The following is a 27,119-nucleotide window of genomic DNA, read 5'->3' as shown; positions in this document are numbered from 1 at the left end:
TCCGACAGCAGTTCATTAAGTTCATAAAAAGTATTTAATGTCCTAAACAGTGGGCCCACTGGGAGATAGTTCTGCACACAAAGTCAGCAACCTCTGGAAGATACAATTCATCACATATTAGTAAATAAAGCCAGTTATACAAAATTACCTTGAACAGAGGTGAAAAACAAACGATCAAGTGTCTGGATACACAATGAACCATACAAGTTATCTGAGTGCATGAATACAGTCTCATACTAAATGAGAAGTTACAGCTTATTACAGAATAGAAAGTCACAGGTTATACAGAATATGTCCTGATTATGGCTGTTAATACAGATCGAGCCTCAGAGCTACCGGAGTAAAGGTCATTCCAGTGTGTCGACCCTTCAATACTATTATACTGTCTCTTTAAGAAGTGATTAGGGCCCTGACCTGACCAGACCAGGAACAACTCTGGGACTTGACATGTAACAACTGGTTTTGGTTCTTTGTGGTCTTTAGGGTGGACAGGTGTTCACCTTTGGGGAGGGAAGCCGAGGCCAGCTTGGGCACAACGCATCAGCTAACGAACTCCTACCCAAACTGGTAGAGGGTATGGATGGACTGGTCTCACAGATAGCATGTGGCAGGTAATGACCAACAGCATAATGCTACTTATACACACATATAATAAACAGATAGGAAACCAACCTTGAACATTCTCAGTCTGACTGTGTTTTTGTCTTACTGTAACTCTGCCAGCCATCACACCCTGGTGCTGGGGTCCTCAGGTCAACTCTGGGCCTTTGGCAGTGGGGTCAAAGGTCAGCTAGGGACTGGCATTACGGAGGGCTGCTTGCGACCCACCTCAGTGCTGCTGAAAGGGGCTTCTGGTGGGGCAGAGACAGTCATACTCAACGGTACCAGATACAATGTCTATTTAATTGTCTTGTCTTCTATTTTGTATTTGATTCTATTAAATTATATAATGCAGCTACATACTGACTCTGTAGTGTTTGGGTGACTGAATTAGAACACATACATAACGAGACTTGATGTCCCTACAACCTCTTCTTTTCTTTTTTTACCAGACATGAAGATATCAGTGGGATGGAATTCAAACTTCATTTACACCGCTGAGGTGATGTTTCTGACCTTTTATACCTCAGTAAAAGGGATACTGGAACATTCTAAATGTCTCAAGCAGCTAATTCATGTTTGAGATATTCAACTTTATTATATTGCTTTATCTGCCTTTGTAGAGTTCTGAAAGAGAACAGCCAATCGGGAGGTTAGATGAAGCCAAGCTGCAAAAATGGCTGACGATGAAGCAAGGAAATACAGAGGCTCAAAGGTTAATTTATTATTTACATTGAATATTAAAACATACAATCAACCGTAGACAAAGGTTCTTTGTTAGTTTAAAATATTTTTTCTCGCAAACTCAAAATGAAATAAAAAAACATTTATTTTAAAGTTATATTTCTTATAGTATAATTGTACTGAAACATCAAATGTGTCCACATTTGTTCCAACAGAGAAATATCCTTGATGTTCTCAACAAGTTCAAGTCTTGTGGCCAGTTTCACCAAAGCCAGGTAAGCGATTTTAAAATGGAAGGTTTGGATAGTTTATAATGAACACTGTGTGTGTACAGTATGTTGTGTCAATGATAATACTATACCCATGCTATTCCCTCTACCAGTGAGTCTCCATCAACTAAAGCTGCAGGAGCTTTGAGAGTGGACCTAGAGGCTGCTAGCCAGGCTTTTGATCAGCTCTTCAACATCCCATGGATCAGGAAATCAGCTAAGATTAACTCACTCTTCACAGACTTAAACAGATATTGTCGTGGAAAATCGGTTCAAATATAACACTTATAAGAACTTGTGAAATCAAATAGGCTTTTAATACAGATTATAGCAAGCCTGGAATGGTCCGCGGAACACACACCGCTTCCCAGCCCCGGCTCCAGTCTTTATACACATATAGCATATGGGTCCAACCCATATGCAAATAAACATTATTCCCCTAATTTCTCTGCCACTATTATCTTTTTAGTTCAGGCTTCCTGCTTGTTCACGCCTACTAACGCCCATATCTGCTTTCAGTTAGATTATAATGGTGGTCAGACCCTTGCTTGTCCTAAAAATAATATATGTCTATCTATCCTATAGGCCTACGTCTTTTTAGAAGCAGCTGACTATGGGTCCCTCTATCATTAGTGTGTCAGCAGACCATGTGTCTCTTCCTTTCATTAATGTGTCAATGTACTCTTTGTTTGGTTTGCCTTTATTGGAATCAGCAGACTCTGTGTTTCCCCTATCCTTAGTGTGTCCAATTGTCTTAGGCGCCTATGTGTCTCCCTGTCTTCCTGTGGTCTGTTTTTAATGTTCAGCTGTCCTATACGTCTATGTGTTATCTATGTGTCTCATTTACTCCTACAAATCCCTCCTCTGGGGCTAATTAGCCACATAAATTATGCAAATATGACTTGGGAATGGTAAATGAGAATACCTATGATGGACAATAAAATAAACAAACAAAGTAAAGCATATAAACCAACTGGACCAAACATCTCCAACTTGTTAATGTTAAATAGGAGTAAAAGATCCAATCAGAAACATTAAAGAAAACCTAACTAGACCAAACATTTCAACATTATCCTCCCTTGCAGACACCTACCAACCTTTGTTAGATGATTAAAGACATGGTCCGTAGACACTTGTAACCGGAATACCCTCTGTTACTTAACATGTTTTTGTAAAATGATCCTATTTTTAGAAGGCAAAACTAACTTTAATTAAAAGAAAATATATATGTTCATCGATATATATCTAAAAATTCAAAGAAACATACAAAGAACACAAAGCATTAGGCAAAATAAAAATGCTAAAACCCCATTATCTAGGAGCACAGTCCTCATCCTTACAAATAAGACAATCTCCTCTTTAACACTTGGCACAGAAAAAAGGTTCTGGGTGATGGTTATGACCATCCTCATGAATTTTTGTACACCACTTGCAATTGTGACGCAAATGACACTTTTTGTGGACATGTATAAGTAAACATTCATCTGAACTGGGTAATTGAACATATACATGGAAACCATCCTTACGAAAATCGTGACACGCATGACCCCCCCCCCCCCCCCCCCCCCCCCCAATCACTTCATAGAGACAGTTAGGGTTACCAAAGGGGCAGTCAAGAGGTCCTACAACCGCATTGCAAGGCTTTCCATACTTATTGGTATAATTGCCTGGGCTACCCGGTACAGGATCAATCACCACAGGAGGGTCATCTCTCCTTACAGACATCTGTTTAACTGTTGTCTGAACCACAATTGACTTTACCAGGGGTATAACACAACAAAATGCAATACCCAGAGCCAATAACCCTCCTCCCAACATGATGGCCATCCTAGCAAACATGGCTCCCCACTTTCCTAACGCTAGGTCCAACCAATCCCATACATGAGAGTCTAAACCAGCATTTAGCCTTTACTTCTGCTCGTAATCCTTTGAGTTTGGCCATAGCAATATTGGGAATAAAGGTGCAACAGTCATCCCCAAACATGAAACAAACTCCACCCTTCTCCGCTAAGAGCTAATTGAGAGCCTGTCTATTTTGCCAAGTCATTTTACTGGTAGCCTGTACCTGTTCCCCCAACGCCGTTAGAGCCGAGTCAGTATAGTTAATGAATCTCTGTTGGTTATAGTATATATAATTAATCCACTCTAAATTCTTATTTGGTGTTATCCACAAGAATATAGATTCAACTCCTGATTTAACCTCATCTCTGGCCTTGAAATCCCGAGGTACACCTCTAAGCAGTCCAATTGCATTAAGGTATACCTCAGGATCCTTCTCATAAGCCCTTTTAGCTCTAGGTTTAACATAGTCATCATGGGATGATTTAATAATAGTAACCTATTTAATTGCTCTAACTAAGGCACAAAGACCAATCCATCCATCAGACAATACATTCAACAGTCAGTTTCTGGATGTGTGGAAAGAACAATCAGCAATACCTCTGTCTTGATTTTTCAACATAGTAAGAGATGGCGCAACCTGAGTTATGTGACCACACAACCCTTTTCTATTCATAATCAACCCTTTATCATTACTTTTACGAACTCCCACATTCTCTAACACCCAAATAGTATCACATTCTACAGTGGTGTTTCCTACATCAATTCCTTCGGTGTGGTGTCTGTAAAAACATTCATATTTTCCTTTAACCACGGTACTTCTGTCTAATTGAGGTCCATTTGATTCAGTTCTAATGTTATAGGCAGCACAATCATTGTCTCCCAGCATAGTCTCATTCAACATAGTTTTACCCCTAGTGCTTACCCAGAGCAATCCTACAGTCTATGTCACACAAGGGAATAGAATACTTTCTATTGGTACAATGGTCATTTTTCCAACTTACACAGTTTTTAAATGATGCTGGTTCAGAGACTATTAAAAGATCAGACAAAGTTGATTTTCTACACAAAATACAATTGTCCATTCTGTGTTTGTTTGCCATATACTTAGCCCATTCGTATCACTCCTTCTTCACTACTTCTTCTCGTGTGGTGTCCTTGAGTGGTTCTGATTCTGATATATCTAATTCTGTCGCTTTTACAATGTTCTTATCTTGAGGTAGATCATTAGAGTTTATCAGAAAGTTCCAAATGTCAGTAAAAAACTCTCCTGACTCTGATGTCTCAGGTTGCTTTGTGGGTACGGTGGTCTGCTTGGTAAGGGAGGTCGATGTCATCTTAATGGTAGCTACTGTGGTCGTCACAGCAGCCGCCACCCTTGTTGTTGTCACAGGTTCTTCCTGTTCAGGTGCAGGGGTAGGATCAATCTTAATGACCGTGCTGCTACTCCCTTCGGTCACTGTTGTTTTTGTTATTTCAACTATTAATTCTTCACCTTCAACTGGTTCAATCTGATTCATGATGAGCACCCTCCCGTCTTTTTCTTTGATTAATGTCAGGTCACATCCTTTCGGATCCCAAACGACTTGTCCCTTTGTTTGGTGATGTGTCCATCCACAGAGTGCCATCTCCGGTAAGGGTTTGATCCTTATGATTGAGATCGACTTCAGTTCTCCTGCTTCTGTTATAAGTTGAGGTGGAACAGAGATTCTAACCTTGTCAGTCTTTTTGGATTGTTCGGCTGATTCCTTTCTTCTCTTCCTGCTTCCACCATACGTCTTGATTGTGCATGAGTCTGTTGTTTCTATACTAGCATTCACTGTTACTTCTGTTATGTCAATGTCATTATTCTTTTGTTGTTCTAACTTCAATTGTCTAAAGGAGACCATTCAAGAGCTGAAAAGTCAATTGTGGGGAAATCCCCATTTTCTTCAGCTTGCGGGACTTTTCCTCCTCTTTCTTCACCTGAGGCTCCCTCCTCAGGCAGGACTTAGCTTCCATCTGGAAGGGTTTCAATTTTTAGGGAAGAGATGTTCTCATTCTGTTCCCTGTGAGGCCTCTCCTCCTCTTCTGGGTGCATTAGTCGGTGCACCTGTCACATTTTGGCTTTCACTTGATTTGCTGTTTTCTTGGCTCCTCCCTGGTGAATCAGCATCCTCTGTGTCCTCATCTCTATATGGTTGTGTCCTTCTCTCTGTTGGGACTCAGGTGCAGTGGTTCAGATGGTACCACGTCTGGCTTCCTTTCACTTGGACGGCCGTTCTTGTTGCTTTGGCCACCTCATAGGGTCCTTCTCTCCTCGGTTGATCCCACTTCCTCCGGAACACTCGAATGTGGACTAGATCTCCTGGTATCACTGGGAGAGGTCCTTCTGGTCCCCTTGGATCATCAGACGCGGAACCTCTCGTCCTGGTTCAGGTTTCTGCCTTCTTTCTGTGAAGCATTCATACTTAGAGACTTATGGCCTCTGTTCTATGATTGCACCATACATCCTCTTACTTCCATCACTCATCACACAACAAACTGACATTCCAGCTGAAGCTGGCGAACCCCTCTCCTTCTGGTTTCCTAAACATAAGACTTGGAAAACAACAGACAAAGCATAACAGTATTGACAATGTTATGTGTTATGCATAAATATATTCATGAAAACTGAAATCTGAGACCATGACAATTCCCACTCTCTCTTCACCTGACTCTATGCCTCCAGGATACTTTTCTGCTGGACTCCACAAAAATAAAAGCCCTAAAAAAGCTTCCTCATGCTTCCACCCAGTCTTCCCCTTTTGGCCCCAGGTTCTGAGAGGTGTTCCCAAATCATGTCATTTTTTACTTAGTTTCCCATCTGCTCCATTTCAACTGATAATCATGTGCATAACCTTAATCAACATTATCTCTTCTTGACGTAATTCAACACTGTATATGCTTTCACATCAATTCCTTTAACATGTTTGTTTAGAGTATAATATCCTATCATCTATTCTTTTTCACATGATGCATTAAAAAAATGAAACAAGTAGCCCCCAAACTCAACCCAGTATGTCTATAGTGGAATCTAGTCTCTCTCTCTTTGATTCCACGTCCTCTGTCATGGTGTTTTCAAGCTCACCCATTATTCAGCTGGACCTCACTTCTCGTGAGACTTATGCACCCACCAAAGAGAGACATGAAGATCTTTACCACTGCAGTGTTGTAAGAAGTATACCACCAGCCTGGTGTATCTTGATGTACACTCAGTCTCCAGAATGCAGCCCAAGCCCTTCCATTTCTGGCTGTTTTTTCCTGAGGACATACACACTAACACATGGCTTATTTCCTGACAACAGACTTTCTTCTTATAGCAAGATCACTAAATCTTAATTTTTAAATAACAGCCCTATGTAAACATTCTGCCTCAATACCTGGCCTCCTGCCACAGAAATATTCATAATGATAGTCAAATGATGGTCCCTACAGTAACTGCTGTAAAATAACATGTAATCAGTCAAGTGTCTTCCAGTTGGATGAATATCCAATCCTAACAAAACTAAGTCATAAGTTTCTTAAACTTTTGCTCTAGTGTTCAAAATGCCACTACTTATTATTTTTACCATACTTTAGGTATGTGAATTGTTCTATTTACTTTAGAATTGTCCCTATATTTTACACAGCCAGCTGTCTTTCCTTTTCTGTGAATTATCTCTATTTTTATACATAGTTTCTAGAAATAACACCCCTTCACTACCATTACCTTCATTTATGAGCCCCCTCATATCCCCAATGTAGTCACAGTTTTTCTAACCCATAACAGCCATTGTTTGATACATACTTAAAACATTCTTAAATCAATTTATATATCATTTATATCAGTATCAGTCCCTCCCCAGGAACATATACACAACCTTATGTTCCTCAAAACAAAAAATAAATTGACCAAACGAGAAAAAGAGAAAAATAAATTATAATAACTGCTCATTTGCAATAAATTACCACTATTTGTAATGTAATTAAACCTGGGGAAAACGTCCATCCGTTTCATTCTATGCCAATGTTATTGTTGGTCTCTTTCTTCTTCATCCTTGGGTATCATCGCACAACAGACTACCTTTTTATTCAATTATATTATTACATTTTATCATTACAATTCCAATGACATTATAAAACAAAAGAAACAAAAAACCTTTAATCTAATATTCTGTAAGTTTTGTCAACCACCATGTCTCAGGATTAGTTTCCAGAGCTTCCCTAGGCCTATTAAATTTAAACAGTTCTATATCTAAATAACTAAACAGTTCTTTTTTAACTTTTTATGGCTGCAGGGGCAGTATTGAGTAGCCAGATAAAAGGTGCCCATTTCAAACGGCCTCGTACTCAATTCTTGCTCGTACAATATGCATATTATTGTTATTATTGGATAGAAAACACTCTCTAGTTTCTATAGCCGTTTTAATTATGTCTCTGAGTGGAACAGAACTCATTCTACAGCACTTTTCCTGATATGGAGTGAGATTTCAGAAATCTTGGACTCTGGTCCCAGGTCAGTTTTAAAGTCCCTGTAAATGCTATGAGGATACAAACACTGCCCACACCTTCCTCTAGATGTCAGTAAGAGGTGACAATTTGAATGGAGTCGATTGCGCAATCAGGGCCTGTATAAAAGGCCAAAGACCGGATGTACCGTTCTTTTGCTCCCTGCGCCTGACGCACGATGGACGTCGGACCTGCTCTCTTTCCAAGCTGTTGTTTAGCCAGTAATATATCGCCGGTCATGTTTTTACTCGTTATAGGTGTTAAAAACATCATACGGTAGTTAATTTAAACCGTTTTATAGCAATTTATATCCGTTTAGTGCGATTTTGAGGCATTGCTTTGTGATGCACTTTGAAGCGCCGGGCACGTTTCGGGGTCCCGGTCGAACGTTAGTGGGCATTTCGACGGACAAGAGGACATCTTTCGACCAAAAGAAGATTAGACCCAAGAAAGGATACATTGCCCAAGATTCTGATGGAAGATCACCTCATAGTAAGAAATATTTAAGATGATAAATCGTTGTTCTGTCGAAAAATGTTAAACGCATATTCCGCCATTTTTTTTGGTATAGCTTCGCTTGGCGAACCCTGTATTGCACAGTAAGGATAATTTTAGAAATGTAATTCAGCGATTGCATTAAGAACTAATTTGTCTTTCGATTGCTGTCCACCCTATATTTTTTAGTCAAGTTTACGATTAGTTATTCATTACGCCAGATCACTGTCCAAAATGGCGCCCGACATTTTCAGGCTAGTTTTGCTAGTATTGTCATTGTATAACCACGTTTTTTTGTGGCTAAATATGCACATTTTCGAACAAACTCTATATGTATGTTGTAATATGATGTTACAGGAGTGTCATCGGAAGAATTCTGAGAAGGTTAGTGAAAAAATTAATACATTTTGGCGATGATTACGTTATCGCTCTCTTTGGCTTGAATCAATGCTCGGGTAACGTTTGCACATGTGGTATGCTAATATAACGATTTATTGTGTTTTCGCTGTAAAACACTTAGAACATCTGAAATATTGTCTGAATTCACAAGATCTGTGTCTTTCCATTGCTGTGAGCTGTGTATTTTTAAGAAATGTTTTATGATTAGTAATTAGGTAATACACGTTGCTCTCTGTATTTATTCTAGTCGAGTTGTGATGGTGGGTGCAATTGTAAACTATGATTTCTACCTGAAATATGCACATTTTTCTAACAAAACCTATCCTATACAATAAATATGTTATCAGACTGTCATCTGATGAGGTTTTTTCTTGGTTAGTGGCTATCAATATCTTTATTTGGCCGAATTGGTGATAGCACCTGATGGAGTAAGAAACTGATGGAGTTAGAAAAGTGGTGTCTTTTGCTAACGTGGTTAGCTAATAGATTTACATATTTTGTCTTCCCTGTAAAACATTTTAAAAATCTGAAATGGTGGCTTTATTCACAAGATCTGTATCTTTCATTTGGTGTCTTGGACTTGTTAATGTGTGAAAGTTAAATATTTAAAAAAAATATTTTTTTGAATTTCGCGCCCTGCACTTTGAGCTGGATGTTGTCATAGGTGTACCGACCTCGGGCTTGCAGCCATAAGAGGTTTTAAATACATTTTCCAACCCAATATTCAGGATAACAGTCCTTAGTGTTTACTTTAACTCAAATTTGACCTTATCTATTCAATACACATCATCCCTTTAATAATTAACATTTATACTAAACACTTTTATTACCAGTATTATCTATTTTCCCAATAGCCCTTTTGTCTCAGTTTTTCTCTCATGAGTGGCCTGGTATAAAAGGTCAGTACCCCAATTCCTTTAAGTCATTATTCTCCCAACAAATACAATTTCAGCATGTCTATTTTTAGATACAGTTCACAGGTCATCAGACACAGTTGTCCCTCACTATTCAGTTGGTTAGGGTGGGTTTGAGCTCCACACCCACTTGTGGTGATATTCTCTCCCATGCCTTAAAGCATTCTGACGTCACCTTCCATGATAACTCCCTTATTCTACTGGTGATTTCTCAGACGAATTACAGATGATGTATTTATCAACATAACCCTCACAGAGACCCACACTCCAATAAACCCTTTGGAGTAACTTTCATCACTTTTTATATGCAGAATGAACAAAGCACATTTGTGTATTTACCCAAAGACCATAACCCCAGGGAACTGATATTTTTTCAAAGTAATTATACACTTTGAATTGAGTCTGGTGTTTCTTAATTATTTTATAATTAAATCCCACCTGTTCCAACAATTTCTAGTGAAGGTGATCAGTCTTACACAGGAAATTCTTAGGATTCAGGGCATTTTGACACCATTAAAATGTTTCCACTCCCCTTTCTTTAGAAACAACTTAAATACATTTTTCAAAAAACATTTCCATCCTTTTGCATACCCAATTTGAAACTGAATTGGAAAAAACCCTTCCAATAAATCTACTAATGCATATTCATTCCCAGTACATGGTGTACTTACTAGTGAACCATAGGCCAATAACACAAAGGGACTGGACTCACTTATCCAGAACTCCATTTTTTAGCCTTATCCAGATATTTTTATTTTTAAAGCGGCTGACTTTAATTAACTGCTTTCCACAGTAATGCAGTCTCCAATGACATTTTGACCAGAGAAGATTAAAACCCTTTTTTTTCTTATTCTTTCTGGAAAAGAAAGTGTACATATCGTTAATATTCACAATGTTACCTTTTAATCAGCAAACCAATATTATTACTTATACATAGATTTTATTCTATAAGCGTCTTTAACAGTTCCAGAGAATTGTGGTATAGAATGTCTAACAATTAAAATTCCATCGGTACTCTACTAGAAGTTAGGTAAAAACATGATCTAATACTTTTTCCATCACATATAAACTGTAATCTCTATGAACCACTCATTGATCAATCAGAGACTATACACCGCCAAGTGAAAATTCCATACCTACTAACCTCAAACCAATTAGTTGTTTGTTATTTTGACAAGGATACAAACTCTTGTATAGCGGCATTTCCTGCTATTGCACTAAGTTCTAGTGTCACCTTACACTAATTTTCCCCATACCCGCTATACCCATATCCAAAACAGGGAGCTATTTTCTTATTTGTTCTTAGATATTGTCAATAGTTCTGCTAATCACCCGCACGTCTGCGAGGACGAGTGGAACCACATTTGTCTTTTATCTTAATGTATTTTCTGATGATAGAATGTTACCGGGTAATGGCGTCCCCCATTATCCAGTTTTTTCATATTCAATCCGAATTCGGTAGAACTAATGTGCGCTTCTTTCAGTGACTCCATGGCTTTTTAAAAAATCCCTCATCTCTCTATGCTATGGAGAAACAGTCCTTTTGTTTTCATTCCACTATTTATTTATTTATTTATTTTTCCTAAATACTCCCATGTATTATACACCTTTTATTTACTATTTTTCCGAGGTAGAGCTAATCCCCTTTCCAATTAATAATTCATTTGTCACATCACTCAATTTCTCCTATCAAAGCCTACTCTATATAGTACAGACATTATTTCTGAATACTACAGATGACTTAATGTCTTATTCTAGTACAGTACTTCAAATATCACTGTGTTTTTCCCTTTACAGATATCATTATTTATTCATTTTATTAGTTTGCTTATTTTATCACTAACTTTATTCGGTGTATTAAATCCAATTTAATACATTTTTCCTTATAATTTAGCTAGTTATAATGTCTACACTTTCTTATTATTGTCTTTTAACTTATTTTACTATATAATTCCTGATTCATGGTTTTAGTGAAACAAGCCTCAGTATTTTTTACACCCCTCTCTGTCCTTCAGGCTATTTTTAGACTGCAGTCTCTATGGGTACAGAGCAACTGATCTCTTGCTGTTTTCCTACAATTTACACTGCTTCGTGATATCTTCAATATGAGTTCTAGACTTATGTTATGGTGTTTCTTGTGTATTTTTGTCATTCTAAACAGCCTAGATTTATTTTAACCTTATAGTATAATTTCAGTTTATTTTAAACTTTCTTTACGTTTATATACTATTCGGGCCTCAGTTTAATACCTCTTTAACACCTATTGTATTTTTACAATGGTCTTTTAACACATTATCACGTCAATTTGTATCGTTATTTATAACTTATTTTGCCCAATATTTTTCGATTTTGCTCCTCTTCCCTGTGAGAGTTAAATGCACTCTCCTTCTCAAATTACACTCAGTTAACTGTCAGAGAGGCTTGCGCATTCCTCTTCCTACCAGCAGTTGGTCACAGACACACACACACACACTATTTTCCTAATCTGCTCATTCATTTATTCACGCATACCCTTCGTTTTTACCTAAAAACGACCCAGAGTTATTCCTACTAATTTAATCCACTTCCTCAACATAAACCGGAATTATACTTATGGGATTTTTACGATATGACGAGACTACTACCTAATCGGGCCAGCCTGTCTTCATATCCTATTCATCCACCCAATACTGATCTCTATTCCATATTAGAGCAATATCGTGGCGTGGCCTACCGATTTTCAACCCCCCGTTTAGCTAGACGGAGCGTTTCTTATCCGCAGGATTTCTTTTGCAGTTGAACGCCGCACAATCGGGCCAGCGTTCTTCCTGCGCTCTAAATATTCACCCACAGACCCTCCTGCCGTGAATATCCCACCCAAGCAGACCCCTTTAAAAATGTTCCTTTTTAAAGGGCGGTATCGTGGCTTCCTAACTACTTATTTATGCAGTTCTCTATTATTTTTAGAGCCGTTATTCATAAGTAACCTGTCCAAGCATTCCTTCTACTAATTTTATTGAAGAGGTATCACAGGATTTTCTACCTACATTATCTGTTTTGACCGTATGGGCTGTCCCACATTATAGCCAGCCATCTCAGCCAGATGGCGCAAACAACCGCATAATTTAAGCTACACATTCGAACGATCCGATCAGAACGAGCGCATGCCCTTCGTTAAACACCCAACACAAGCAAAGTTCACAGCGCCTATTCACTCAGTCTCTATACATGCGCATACATTTATATTTAATACAATTCCCCAAATTACAAATACATGCAAATTCATTGAATTCAAAAGTTCTTTAGTATTTACTGGTTTCTTTTTAGGAAATTTGAAAGAGAGACTTACGTGGCGCCCCTCTCGCTGAGACAGGATCTCTGAAGCAATCCATACAAACATTTCAACTATGTAAGAAAAGGCTTACCTTTTTATAGTTGTGGCCATATTGTTTGCAAGATTGTCCAAAGAAACTATCACCAGCCCTGAACGCCATTCCACAGTCCCTGTCCCTCCTGGCTAAGCTCGCCAAATTATGTTGTGGAAAATCGGTTCAAATATAACACTTATAAGAACTTGTGAAATCAAATAGGCTTTTAATACAGATTATAGCAAGCCTGGAATGGTCCGCGGAACACACACCGCTTCCCAGCCCCGGCTCCAGTCTTTATACACATATAGCATATGGGTCCAACCCATATGCAAATAAACATTATTCCCCTAATTTCTCTGCCACTATTATCTTTTTAGTTCAGGCTTCCTGCTTGTTCACGCCTACTAACGCCCATATCTGCTTTCAGTTAGATTATAATGGTGGTCAGACCCTTGCTTGTCCTAAAAATAATATATGTCTATCTATCCTATAGGCCTACGTCTTTTTAGAAGCAGCTGACTATGGGTCCCTCTATCATTAGTGTGTCAGCAGACCATGTGTCTCTTCCTTTCATTAATGTGTCAATGTACTCTTTGTTTGGTTTGCCTTTATTGGAATCAGCAGACTCTGTGTTTCCCCTATCCTTAGTGTGTCCAATTGTCTTAGGCGCCTATGTGTCTCCCTGTCTTCCTGTGGTCTGTTTTTAATGTTCAGCTGTCCTATACGTCTATGTGTTATCTATGTGTCTCATTTACTCCTACAATATCAACAGCCCATTAAATATCAATATATATTTTGAATGGAGGATCATGATAGCATAATGTAACTGTCTTCATGTCTATATATATTCTCCATACAGGTAAATATATTGCCACTGGTGGACAATATTTTCAGTTCAGCAGCTGTCATCAAGTCACCAGAGATCTTTATGATACTACCCACAATCCCTCTTTTCCACGAGGACCACAACGTCATGAACATGGTCATGACTTTAGCAATAGTTATCGATGAGGATCTGAATGAAACGGCCATGAAAATTTTAAGTAAATAACATCTGACCTTTTCAGTTTATCAGCAAATTTGGCATCAGTATCATTTTACAGAATTGTATTATAATAGAAGCATAGCTGACACTGTGACACATTACCATATATTATAAGATCATATTTTTTTGCTCAGGCAATATCATTTACATATTTTGGACTTTTGTATTCTTATACCATCTTATAGAAGAGTGGTGGTCCTCAATGGAGACAAACATCATGACAAAGCACATTCTGATGTGGAAGAATGCCCTGTCATTCATGCTGAGGAACGGTCTTCTGGCTACCCACAACCCCGGAGTCAAATTCCTGCTGGAAGCCCTCAAGTCCCTCCACAGAGTCAGTGTCTATGTCAATCATTTTTATAATCCTCCTGACCATTTTCTGTAGGTGCTGTCTGTCAGTATTGTTGATCATGCCCTAACGTACTTCATATTGTGAACTGCAAGGCAGATGTGCAAATCTATTTTGATGCTGACATTATCTTATGTCAAAGGCAAACAAAAGGGCCGGAAGAACCCAGGAAGTTCCAGCCAGTACCTTTTATGTGGAAGAGATCAACGATAGTGTTATTCTATTGGAGGATGTGAAGCTTTGGCGTTTTTGGTCAACAAGGGAGGTAATAAAATAACCAAATCATCTGTAAATTACTAAAATGTTAGAATGATAAAGTGGTGGAATCTGGTTTCACTTGTCCAGTTCTTTCAGTGCAGATTGATGGAAAGAGACAAAGAGATGGAACCCATGTAGACTATTGAGATGCACTTTCATTTTTCTTTTGTGTCACTTCTAGGACACAGAGGTGACACCAGTCATCTTTTGCCATTACCCATTTGTGTTGAGTCTGATCTGCAAGATGGCGATTTTCAACAGTAATGCACTTTATACAAAGGTATACTGTATTATTCCACTGGTTGTTTTATATCCTTTTATTGAATCTTTGTTTTCAAGTATACCATAGCCTACCCAGTGGTTTCCAAAGACCAGTCTGTATATCACTCTAAATAGACACTGGAGCTGACCCTGTATATAGCTTACTTACTTTTTCGTGTTCTTATTTCAATTTCTTTTGTGTTTATGTTCTACTTAACTTAAAAAAATATATATGTGTATATATAGTACTACTGATATTGTTTACTGCATTGTTGGGAAAATGCAAGCAGGAAAGTTCTTTCACTGTACTTGTGCACGTGACATAATTATTTTTTAAAACTAGTGTATATTTATATATTGCAGGTGGTTCACCAATTCACCCACTTGCTGACAGTGATGTATCCTTCTGGAACGTTCCGAGACAACCCAGAATCTCCCCCTGCTCCAGTCTTCCAGTTGACCTTAAGGCGCCCGTCACTCATCGAAGACACCTTCAGACAACTGGGTGCTGCAGATCATGACTACTTCCAGAGAGAACTTGTGGTAAAATTATGACAACCTGAATTAGGAAGGACAAATGTTGTTAAAAGCTTTTCACAAGACGATGTTAGAACTAACAATGTTAGGGAGTCTCTATGGGGGTGCCACAGGGTTCAATTCTTGGGCCGACTCTCTTCTCTGTATACATCAATGATGTCGCTATTGCTGCTGGTGAGTCTCTGATCCACCTCTACGCAGACGACACCATTCTGTATACTTCTGGCCCTTCTTTAGACACTGTGTTAACAACCCTCTAGACGAGCTTCAATGCCATACAACTCTCCTTCCGTGGCCTCCAACTGCTCTTAAATACAAGTAAAACTAAATGCATGCTCTTCAACCGATCACTGCCTGCACCTGCCCGCCCGTTCAGCATCACTACTCTGGACGGTTCTGACTTAAAATATGTGGACAACTACAAATACCTAGGTGTCTGGTTAGACTGTAAACTCTCCTTCCAGACTCACATCAAACATCTCCAATCCAAAGTTAAATCTAGAATTGGCTTCCTATTTCGCAACAAAGCATCCTTCACTCATGCTGCCAAACATACCCTCGTAAAACTGACCATCCTACCGATCCTCGACTTCGGCGATGTCATTTACAAAATAGCCTCCAACACACTACTCAACAAATTGGATGCAGTCTATCACAGTGCCATCTGTTTTGTCACCAAAGCCCCATATACTACCCACCCCTGCGACCTGTACGCTCTTGTTGGCTGGCCCTCGCTTCATACTCGTGGCCAAACCCACTGGCTCCAGGTCATCTACAAGACCCTGCTAGGTAAAGTCCCCCCTTATCTCAGCTCGCTGGTCACCATAGCAGCACCCACCCGTAGCACGCGCTCCAGCAGGTATATGTCACTGGTCACCCCCAAAGCCAATTCCATTGGCTGCTTCTCCTTCCAGTTCTCTACTGCCAATGACTGGAAAGAACTACAAAAATCTCTGAAACTGGATACACTTATCTCCCTCACTAGCCTTAAGCACCAGCTGTCAGAGAAGCTCACAGATCACTGCACCTGTACATAGCCCATCTATAAATAGCCCAAACAACTACCTCTTCCCCTACTGTATTTATTTAGCTCCTTTGCACCCCAGTATTTATACTTTGCACATTCATCTACTGCAAATCTACCATTCCAGTGTTTTACTTGCTATATTGTATTTACTTCGCCACCATGGCCTATTTATTGCCTTTACCTCCCTTATCTCACCTCATTTGCTCAAATTTGTATATAGACTTATATTTCTACTGTATTATTGACTGTATGTTTGTTTTACTCCATGTGTAACTCTGTGTTGTTGTATGTGTCGAACTGCTTTGCTTTATCTTGGCCAGGTCGCAGTTGTAAATGAGAACTTGTTCTCAACTAGCCTACCTGGTTAAATGAAGGTGAAATAAAAAAGAACTCAACCTAAAGGCTCCTCTGATGCTTTATCCCTCAGGTGCAGTTTGTGGAGGACATGAAGCTGTCGCTCGTCAACATAAGGGACTTCTTCCTCCATGTGTTTGAAGAGCTGTTGGCATCAGAGTCTGAGATGTTCATGTACAACGACACCAAGACACTGGTCTGGTTCCCTGCCAAGGTAACAACTAGAATTAGGGAATTGCTATTTCATTACTGTATAATAAATCACTGCACTCTCAAGCGAATTCAAATTGGTGAGTAAGAAATGTTAGATTATTTTTTAGAATAATCTAAATACATTTAGTCAGTTAATAGCAGAAAAAAAAGAGATTCAACCATTACAGTAGTGCCACTGTCTACACTGTATCAATCAATATAGCATTGTGTCCAATTATAATCACCATCACTCCCTACTCTCCCCCTGATGTACCAAGGTTTTATAATCTACACATTCACAGCTAAAAGCTGAATTGCAGTATACAGACAACATAATACAACAAAGGAGATAAAAGTTATTTGAAGAAGAATGGTGCCTGCTCTTGTTTATTCTTGATCTCTGCCTTGACTCATGTGCCACCTACCCTTACTACCAGCCCAGAGTGGAGGAGAAGAGCTACTTCCTGTTTGGTGTCTTGTGTGGCATGGCCCTGTACAACCACAACATTGTACACCTGCCCTTCCCCCTGGCCCTGTTCAAGAAGATGGTGGGGGTCAAGCCCTCACTGGAGGACCTGAGAGAGTTTGACCCTGTTGTGGGAGGGTACGTTTGTATTTTAGAATGTACGTTTTAGCATTGAATTAGTATCCCTTAGAAATGGATTAAAATGTTTCAACATTCATTTATTTTCATTGTAATTGAAGGAGATTGCGGTACCTCTTGGAGGACTACACTGATGATGATGTTGAAGAAAACCTGGACATAACCTTCACCGTATGTATAGTATTGAAACTGATTGTTGAGCAATGAAATATCCCCAGATACAGTATGTGAATAGTGGTAAAACTGTTTATTTTCATCAGGTGATCTGGGATGACCAGAAGGTGGAGCTTGATCCCAAAGAAACAGGAAAATCAGTCACAAGTTTTAACAAGTAAGGCTATAGCAACTTTTACCCCTACAGATGTAAGATCTGAATTTGATCACTCTGTTGCAGGAGAACTTTCCTGCAATGCAGGACATTTTAAAAGTGTAGAATATATTTGAGGTTTAAAAAGGCTTCAGACTTGATTTTCCCTTCCTGAAAAAAGTATCAACCCCTACAAAAATCTCCATTAATTATAATCCACATAATAATTCACATTTCCTGTTGCTGCAGGATTATTTTCCTGCTGTAGCAAACTGGCTCACATTACGGTCTATTGTCTGTAATACATAATACAAGGTGGAAATTTTAGAAGTTACAACAAGCATGCTTTCTGCTTGTTCTGTTTTCTGTTTTTAAAAATATTAAAAAACAATTCATTATTTTGACAGGAAGCAGTTTGTTGATGCCTACGTGAACCTTGCCTTCAACCAATCAGCGGAGAAGGTGTTTGAAGAGTTCAGGAGAGGCTTCTTCAAGGTGTGTGACAGGGACGTGGTGGAGTTGTTCCAGCCTGAGGAGCTCAGGGGAGTCATGGTGGGGAAAGAGGACTACGACTGGGACACGCTCAAACAGGTCTATATACAACCATCATTCATTACTCAGTATGGGGCTGGGTGCTGACTTGAGAAATTAGGGCATAAATCAATCAATGTGTTGATGCATTTATATCAATGGGGGATTTGCTTTGATGTTCAAGTTATGGGTACGTTTCTCAAGTTAGGACTAGGAGATAATGTGCTATACATTGCCTAGCTATACATGGTGCTTTGTGACATACTGTGTGACTTTGAGTGGTGGATCGTTTAAATTAGGTGCAAGTTTAATATTGTTTAATTATTGCTGCCATTTGTTTGGTTTGTATGTCCAGAACACTGTGTATGATGGAGAGTACCATGCCAGACATCCCAACATCGTCACATTCTGGGAGGCTTTTGAGGAACTGACAGACAACGAAAAGAAAGCTTTTCTCCGTAAGTATGGCACTAAATTGCTCTCGGTTGAGTAAAACTGGAGGAACCATACAGTCTTTCATAATGCTGGTTCAAGGTTTTGTCTGCATATTTGAACTTCCTGTTCCACAAGAGCATTTGCATTTACAATAAAAATGTGTCTGAACACATTTGACATTTTAGTAATTTAGCAGACGCTCTTATCCAGAGCGACTTACAGGAGCAATTAGGGTTAAGTGCCTTACTCAAAAGCACAACAACATATTTTTCGCCTAGTCGGTTCAGGGATTCAAACCAGCTACCTTTCGATTACTGGCCCAACGCTCTTAATCACTAGGCTACCTGCCGCACAAAGACATTCACTATGTTTCTTCCCATTCAGTCATCTTTTCACAATCTCTCCCCTCCTTCTCAGTGTTCCTGACAGGCTGTGATCGCGTTCCTATCCTGGGCATGGACAAGATCCAGATGACTGTAGCAGTCTTGCAGAACTCTACTGAACTACATTTCCCAGAATCCCATACCTGCTTCTCCCTACTATTTCTGCCCATCTACTCCTCCAAGGAGATGCTGCTGGCCAGGCTCAAAGAGGCGGTGGCCCACAACAGAGGCTTCTGGAAGGAGTAATGGACACTATATATAGGCTACTGCTGTGTTAATCATTTCATGCAATTTGTTTCTTACATGTCAATATCTATTCAGTTTAGCATAGGATTTTGGTTGTGTTGATATAGCCTTAATCTAGGTTCAGATTTGACACTTTTTAAAAACTTTTCAACCTTGGCTTTTTCAAGTGAACATTTTAAATTTGCAAATGTTTAGGCTATTTATAGGCTTACCGTGTTATTGGAAAAAACTATCCTTGACTTAAAGTCCACAAATTTTGAATGTGAGTTATGAAAAAAAACATTGATTTATTTTGGCATTTCATGTAATTCTGCATGGGAACATCCTTTTTTTTCTGGACACATGTCTGCATCATCTTTTGACATTCATGTCTGTATCTTGTGTTATTTTAACAGAATAATTATTTATGTATCTAAATAATACAGATATTAGTTTCACCTTAAGGTGTTTTCTTTTATAATTGACTATTCCCTCAAATGCAGAGCAGTGGTGTGGTTTCTCCAACAACCTGCACAACCTTCCCAGCTAGCACATAACGTTCTGAGAACTATATGTTTCTTCTTCGTTTTGCATACAACCTTCCCATAACATTTACTACAGGTTTCCAAATGGTTCTATTTAAAGTAAATTGTTCAGAGATCGTTAAGAAACAACGTTCTTCTATGGGAATTTACGTACCTCATCATAATGTTTCCTACAGGTTTTCTCATGGTTCTATTTAAAATCATGTTCTCAGAACGTTAAGAAACATAATTCGTCTGTGGGAATTTCAGTACTTCAGCATAATGTTTTCCTAATGATTCTATTTAAATCAGGGATGGGGAACATTGATGGGGATGGGGGTCACAAAAAAACAACTCATGAGGGGTGGCAATTCTGCACATTTTGCCATTGGGCATACAGAAAATGTTGCCGTTTTAACGCAAGTTTACTGCAATTCTACACATTTTGACATGGGGCAGAGAGAAGATACATTTTTTGATCAATGGGCCCCATCCCGGTCGGTAATTCGACCATACAGTTGAAGTCGGAAGTTTACATACACCTTAGCCAAATACATTTAAACTCTGTTTTTCACAATTCCTGACATTTAATCCTAGTAAAGATTCCCTGTCTTAGGTCAGTTAGGATCACCACTTTATTTAAAAAAATGTGAAATGTCAGAATAATAGTAGAGAGAATGATTTATTTCAGCTTTTATTTCTTTCATCACATTCCCAGTGGGTCATAAGTTTACATACACTCAATTAGTATTTGGTAGGATTGCCTTTAAATTGTTTAACTTTGGTCAAACGTTTTGGGTAGCCTTCCACAAGCTTCCCACAATAAGTTGGGTGAATTTTGGCCAATTCCTCCTGACAGAGCTGGTGTAACTGAGTCAGGTTTGTAAGCCTCCTTGCTCGCACATGCTTTTTCAGTTCTGCCCAGAAATTTTCTATAGGATTGAGGTCAGGGCTTTGTGATGGCCACTCCAATACCTTGACTTTGTTTTCCTTAAGCCGTTTTGTCACAACTTTGGATGTATGCTTGGGGTCATTGTCCATTTGGAAGACCCATTTGCAACCAAGCTTTAACTTCCTGACTGATGTCTTGAGATGTTGCTTAAATATATCCACATCATTTTCTTCCCTCGTGATGCCATCTATTTTGTGAAGTGCACCAGTCCCTCCTGCAGCAAAGCACCCCCACAACATGATGTTGCCACCCCCGTGCTTCACGGTTGGGATGGTGTTCTTTGGCTTGCAAGCATCCCCCTTTTGGTCATTATGGCCAAACAGTTATATTTTTGTTTCATCAGACCAGAGGACATTTCTCCAAAAGTACAATCTTTGTCCCCATGTGCAGTTGCAAACCGTAGTCTGGCTTTTTTAATGGCGGTTTTGGAGCAGTGGCTTCTTCCTTGCTGAGCGGCCTTTCAGGTTATGTCAATATAGGACTGGTTTTACTGTGGATATAGATACTTTTGTACCTGTTTCATCCAGCATCTTCACAAGGTCCTTTGCTGTTGTTCTGGGATTGATTTGCACTTTTCGTTCCAAAGTACGTTCATCTCTAGGAGACAGAACGTGTCTCCTTCCTGAGCGGTATGACGGCTGCGTGGTGCAATGGTGTTTATTCTTGCGTGCTATTGTTTGTACAGATGAATGTGGTACCTTCAGGCGTTTGGAAATTGCTCCCAAGGATGAACCAGACTTGTGAAGGTCTACAATTATTTTTATTGGCTGATTTCTTTTGATTTTCCCATGATGTCAAGCAAAGAGGCACTGAGTTTGAAGGTAGGACTTGAAATACATCCACAGGTACACCTCCAATTGACTCAAATTATGTCAATTAGCCTATAAGAATCTTCTTACATAATTTTCTGGAATTTTCCAAGCTGTTTAAAGGCACAGTCAACTTAGTGTATGTAAACTTCTGACCCACTGGAATTGTGATACAGTGAATTATAAGTGAAATAATCTGTCTGTAAACAATTGTTGGAAAAATTACCTGTGTCATGCACAAAGTAGATGTTCTAACTGACTTTCCAAAACTATAGTTTGTTAACAAGAAATTTGTGGAGTGGTTGAAAAACGAGTTTTAATGACTCCAACCTAAGTGTATGTAAACTTCCGACTTCAACTGTACTTACTACAAGTTTAGATAGCTTGCCGCTATCTGCATTTTTTTTTTCTGAGATGGGCTTAGTGCGTGACTGCTCAAGCGAAACCAAATTTCAAAGTTGCACCTTGTGTATTCTATTATTCTAACTCCCAACAGTAAGTTGAGACAGTGAGTTCATGTATTGTTAATTTTTTATATATACACTACCGTTCAAAAGTTTGGGGTTACTTAGAAATGTCCCTTTTTTTTAAAGAAAAACACTTTTTTTCCATTAAAATAACATCAAATTCATCAGAAATACAGTGTAGACATCATTAATGTTGTAAATTACTATTGTAGCTGGAAACGGCAGATTTTTTTCATGGAATATCTACATAGGCCTACAAAGGCCCATTATCAGCAACCATCACTCCTGTGTTCCAGTGGCACGTTGTGTTAGCTAATCCAAGTTTATAATTTTAAAAGGCTAATTGATCATTAGAAAACCCTTTTGCAATTATGTTAGCACAGCTGAAAACTGTTGTCCTAATTAAAGAGGCAATAAAAATGGCCTTTAGACTAGTTGAGTATCTGGAGCATCAGCATTTGTGATTTCAATTACAGGCTCAAAATGGGTAAGCAAAAATGTACATTCCCTCAACTGCCAAGGAACCAAATGTGCTAGCTGGTGTGTTTGTTTGTTTAAAATACTTTATTTACCTGGCCCCTGTCCCACTGCATATGTGTCAGCCTGATATTTTTGTTTACTCAGGCTATGCCCGTTGTGGCATAAGTTTCTGTTTGGAGGAAAATGTCAACTGAAGTTTTGTTTTCGTTTCATGCCGTGTTGCTTTTACAGTTGTGTCCAGTGGCATAAAGTACATAACCCTCCCGTTGTCTCGGCGGGTCAGAGTGACCACGGGCAGTTCCGAGTTGATTGCCCGTGTCTGTGTGTGGGTCAGAGGGACCCCGGCAGCGTTAGCAAGGTGTATGTTGTAACCCTCCTGTCCCTGTGTGGGCGGGGTCATAGTGACGTCAGAGGGGTCAGAGTGACCCCGGCAGCGTTAGCAAGGTGTATGTTGTAACCCTCCTGCCCCTGTGTGGGCGGGGTCATAGTGACGTCAGAGGGGTCAGAGTGACCCTCGGCAGCGTTACCAGTCGCTTCCCCCGTGTCTGTGTGGGTCAGAGTGACCCTGGCAGGCCGGGGTCATAGTGACCCAACACTACCACCTGCTGGATACTAGTCAAAGGTCCTGCCCCAAAATTGACACGCTCAACATTCCGGGCAAGGGCCCTGTGTCGAATACGGCCCTCTGTCCCTAATACGGGCCCTTGGGCCCCGTGTGAGTTTGGATATCGAATCTAAAAACGCCCCCCTACAAACTACTTTCCCTTGGTTGTGGAAATTGTGCCTTTCGGGTATGGCTGTTGTTACACAACCTTCCCCTTGCCTCGGCGGGTCAGAGTTACCCCCGGCCAGCGTTACGAGTCGATTCCCAGTGTCTGTGTGGGTTAGAGAGACCCTGGCAGCGTTAGCAAGTATGTTTGTTGTAACCCTCCTACCCCTGTCTGGGCCGGGTCACAGTGACCCGGGCCCTGTTGTAGGCCCTGTGTTATGAGTTGTTCCCCTCTGTCCCGGGGGCTTGGGTCAGAGTGACCCCGGCAGCGTTAGCAAGGTGTATGTTGTAACCCTCCTACCCCTGTCTTGAGCTGGGTCGGAGTGACCCGGGGCCTGTGTTAGGAGTTGTTCCCCTCTGTCTGGGCCGGGTCAGAGTGACCCCGGCAGGGACCAGTTGTCCCCAACAACTCAGTGCACGACCTCGGTGCTATCACACGGGGAGGCCAGCCGAGCGTCCCGGATGGGACCGAAGGGGCCGAAGGGCCGACCACGCGCCTCGTCCATTCGCGTGCCTCGTCCCATTCACGTGGCCACCGTAAGCAGGGCGTAGAGAGGCTACTAATATCGTCAGGAAGAAGAAGAAGAAGAAGAAGAAGAAGAAGAAGAAGAAGAGGACGAGGACGACGACGAGGAGGAATACGACCCCGCCGAGCGTGAGCCCTCCGCCTACGACAGTAAGCAGGGCGTAGAGAGCCTACTAATATTGTCAAGAAGAAGAAGAAGAAGAAGAACAAGAACAAGAAGAACAAGAACGAGAAGAAGAAGAAGATGAGGACGATGATGAGGACGACGACGAGGATGACGACGACGACGAGGAATACGACCCCGCCGAGCGTGTTGCCTCCGCCTACGACGCCTCGCAGTCCCGGTTTCAGCGCGGCTCAGGTCCTGGAACAGATATCCTCCAGCGTCGACCAAGAAGACGAAGAAGACTACTGCGATTCCGAAGAGGAGGACGTTTCCGAAGAGGAAGACGGTGAGGAATACAACCCCGAGCGCGACGCGGACGACTACGAAGACGACTCGGCCTCGCGGTCGTGCTCCTCTTCGGAGGAAGAGCCGGAGGGAGAGCGAGAGGGAGACGCGGCCGCTGCCCGAGAGCGAGACAGAGAGCCAGACAGAGAGCGAGCCAGAGACAGAGAGCGAGAGCGAGACAGAGCCAGAGAGCCAGAGCCAGAAAGGGAGACGTTGCTGTCAAAAAACGGCAAAATCAAATGGTCCTCCGTGGCCTATCGCGGCCCGGACCGGCCCCGCGCCATCCGCCGGCCCTGCCCCGCCGTGACGCCGGGCCCCACGGCCTACGCCGCGTCGCGAGCGCTCGACATCGCGTCCGCCTTCCGGCTGTTTGTCACACCGGCGATAGAAAGGATCATCGTGGACATGACGAATCTGCAGGGGGTGAGAAAATACGGCGACGGCTGGCGACCCATGGACTCCACCGACCTGCGCGCCTACGTAGGGCTGCTGATCCTAGCCGGCGTCTACAGGTCCCGAGGCGAGGCCGCGGCCAGCCTGTGGGACGCCGAGAGCGGCAGGACCGTGTTCCGCGCCACCATGCCGCTCAAGGCGTTTCACAAGTACTCGAGGCTGCTGCGATTCGACGACCGCCAGTCGAGACCCGCGAGACTCGCCACAGACAGACTGGCGGCCGTAAGAGAGGTGTGGGACCTGTGGGAGGAGCGGCTGCAGGCCCTCTACAACCCGGGGCCCGAAGTGACGGTGGACGAACAACTGGTCCCGTTCAGAGGTACCGTCTATGTATCTGTGTATGTACGCGTAGCGTAGAGAGCACGGGCAGTCTATGTATCTGTGTTTGTACGTGTAGCGTAGAGAGCACGGGCAGTCTATGTATCTGTGTTTGTACGTGTAGCGTAGAGCACGGGCAGTCAATGTATCTGTCTATGTACGTGTAGCATAGAGAGCACGGGCAGTAGTAGCACGGGCAGTAGTAGCAATCGGCAAGAGTAGCAACGTGGAGCACGGGCAGTAGTAGCACGGGCAGTAGTAGCAATCGGCAGTAGTAGCAATCGGCAGTAGCACGGGCGGCGGAGGCGGCTGCGTGTAACGTAAACGCAGTGCGCCCCGATGGTGAGCCGGTAACGATGACGCTGGTATCTGTGTTTGTACGTGTAGCGTAGAGAGCACGGGCAGTCAATGTATCTGTCTATGTACGTGTAGCATAGAGAGCACGGGCAGTAGTAGCACGGGCAGTAGTAGCAATCGGCAAGAGTAGCAACGTGGAGCACGGGCAGTAGTAGCACGGGCAGTAGTAGCAATCGGCAGTAGTAGCAATCGGCAGTAGCACGGGCGGCGGAGGCGGCTGCGTGTAACGTAAACGCAGTGCGCCCCGATGGTGAGCCGGTAACGATGACGCTGGTATCTGTGTTTGTACGTGTAGCGTAGAGAGCACGGGCAGTCTATGTATCTGTGTATGACGCTGCTAATCTCCTCTCCCTCTCCTCTCCCTCTCCTCTCCCTCCCCTCTCCCTCGCCGAAAGGACGCTGTCCTTTCCGACAGTACATTCCCAGCAAGCCGGCCAAATACGGCATCAAGTCGTGGGTGGCCTGCGACGCCAAGTCCAGCTACGCTTGGAAGATGCAAGTGTACACCGGCAAGGCGGCCGGCGGAGGCCCCGAGAAGAACCAGGGCGCGCGCGTCGTCCTCGATCTGACCGAGGGACTGCCGGGCGGTCACAACGTCACGTGTGACAATTTCTTCACCTCCTACGAACTCGGGCAGCGGCTCCTCGAGAGGAACCTCACCATGGTGGGCACGGTGCGAAAGAACAAGCCCGAGCTCCCTCCCGCGCTGCTCCAGTCCAAGGACAGACAGGTCTCGTCCTCCAGGTTCGCCTTCACGCCCACCGCCACTCTAGTGTCCTACCTGGCAAAGAGAAATAAGAACGTGCTGCTTCTGAGCACGCGGCACGCGGAGCCCGACGTTAGCGATCGCCGAGACCGGAAGCCGGCCCTCATCCTAGACTACAACTGCAACAAGGGCGGCGTGGACAACCTAGACAAGGTGGTCGGGACCTACAGCTGCAGACGGATGACCGCCCGCTGGCCCCTGGTCATCTTCCACAACATCCTCGACGTGTCCTCCTACAACGCCTTTGTCATATGGCGAGAGATCAACCCCGACTGGATGCCCGGGAAGCGGAACAAGAGGAGGGTGTTCCTGGAGCAGCTCGGAAAGGCGCTCGTGAAGCCCTTGATCCAAAGAAGGCAGCGTCTCCCCCGCACCGAAGCCGCCTCAGCACTTGTCAAAGTCATACGGGGCGAGCGTGTATCCGCCGAGGCTCGTCCGCAAGCCCTTGAGCAAGCCGTCGGCCCGGCCGCCGCCTCCGACCCAGCCCCGGCCGCCCGGCTGGAGGCGAGTAAGAGGAAGAGGTGTCAGCTCTGCCCACCCAAGAAGGACGCCAAGACACACACCGCGTGCTGCAGGTGTAAGAAATACATCTGCAAAGGCTGTTCACACCCATACTGTCACACTTGTGCCCACTGGGCCTTTAGCCAAGACGGGACAGGGTGACCCGGGGGGGACAC

The 27,119-nt window shown here is 42.1% G+C and overlaps 1 protein-coding gene across 1 annotated transcript in view; it reads left to right on the top strand.

Moving 5' to 3' along the window:
- LOC120034753 (probable E3 ubiquitin-protein ligase HERC6) overlaps window positions 1–20,673 on the top strand; it is a 39,650-nt gene extending 18,977 nt beyond the window's left edge. The window contains 18 exon segments of the mRNA XM_038981358.1: window positions 484–611; window positions 724–881; window positions 1,053–1,102; window positions 1,224–1,315; window positions 1,500–1,559; window positions 1,667–1,769; window positions 13,919–14,102; window positions 14,290–14,441; window positions 14,599–14,721; window positions 14,896–14,994; window positions 15,339–15,518; window positions 16,967–17,107; window positions 17,523–17,689; window positions 17,791–17,860; window positions 17,950–18,020; window positions 18,404–18,587; window positions 18,883–18,985; window positions 19,380–20,673. Coding sequence (XP_038837286.1) covers window positions 484–611; window positions 724–881; window positions 1,053–1,102; window positions 1,224–1,315; window positions 1,500–1,559; window positions 1,667–1,769; window positions 13,919–14,102; window positions 14,290–14,441; window positions 14,599–14,721; window positions 14,896–14,994; window positions 15,339–15,518; window positions 16,967–17,107; window positions 17,523–17,689; window positions 17,791–17,860; window positions 17,950–18,020; window positions 18,404–18,587; window positions 18,883–18,985; window positions 19,380–19,591 — 2,277 coding nt within the window. The 3' untranslated portion in view covers window positions 19,592–20,673.
- The last annotated feature ends 6,446 nt before the right edge of the window (window positions 20,674–27,119 follow it).

Source organism: Salvelinus namaycush, chromosome 42 (assembly GCF_016432855.1).
Source record: "Salvelinus namaycush isolate Seneca chromosome 42, SaNama_1.0, whole genome shotgun sequence".
Taxonomy (NCBI): domain Eukaryota; kingdom Metazoa; phylum Chordata; class Actinopteri; order Salmoniformes; family Salmonidae; genus Salvelinus; species Salvelinus namaycush.
This window is presented reverse-complemented; position numbering and strand designations above follow the sequence as displayed.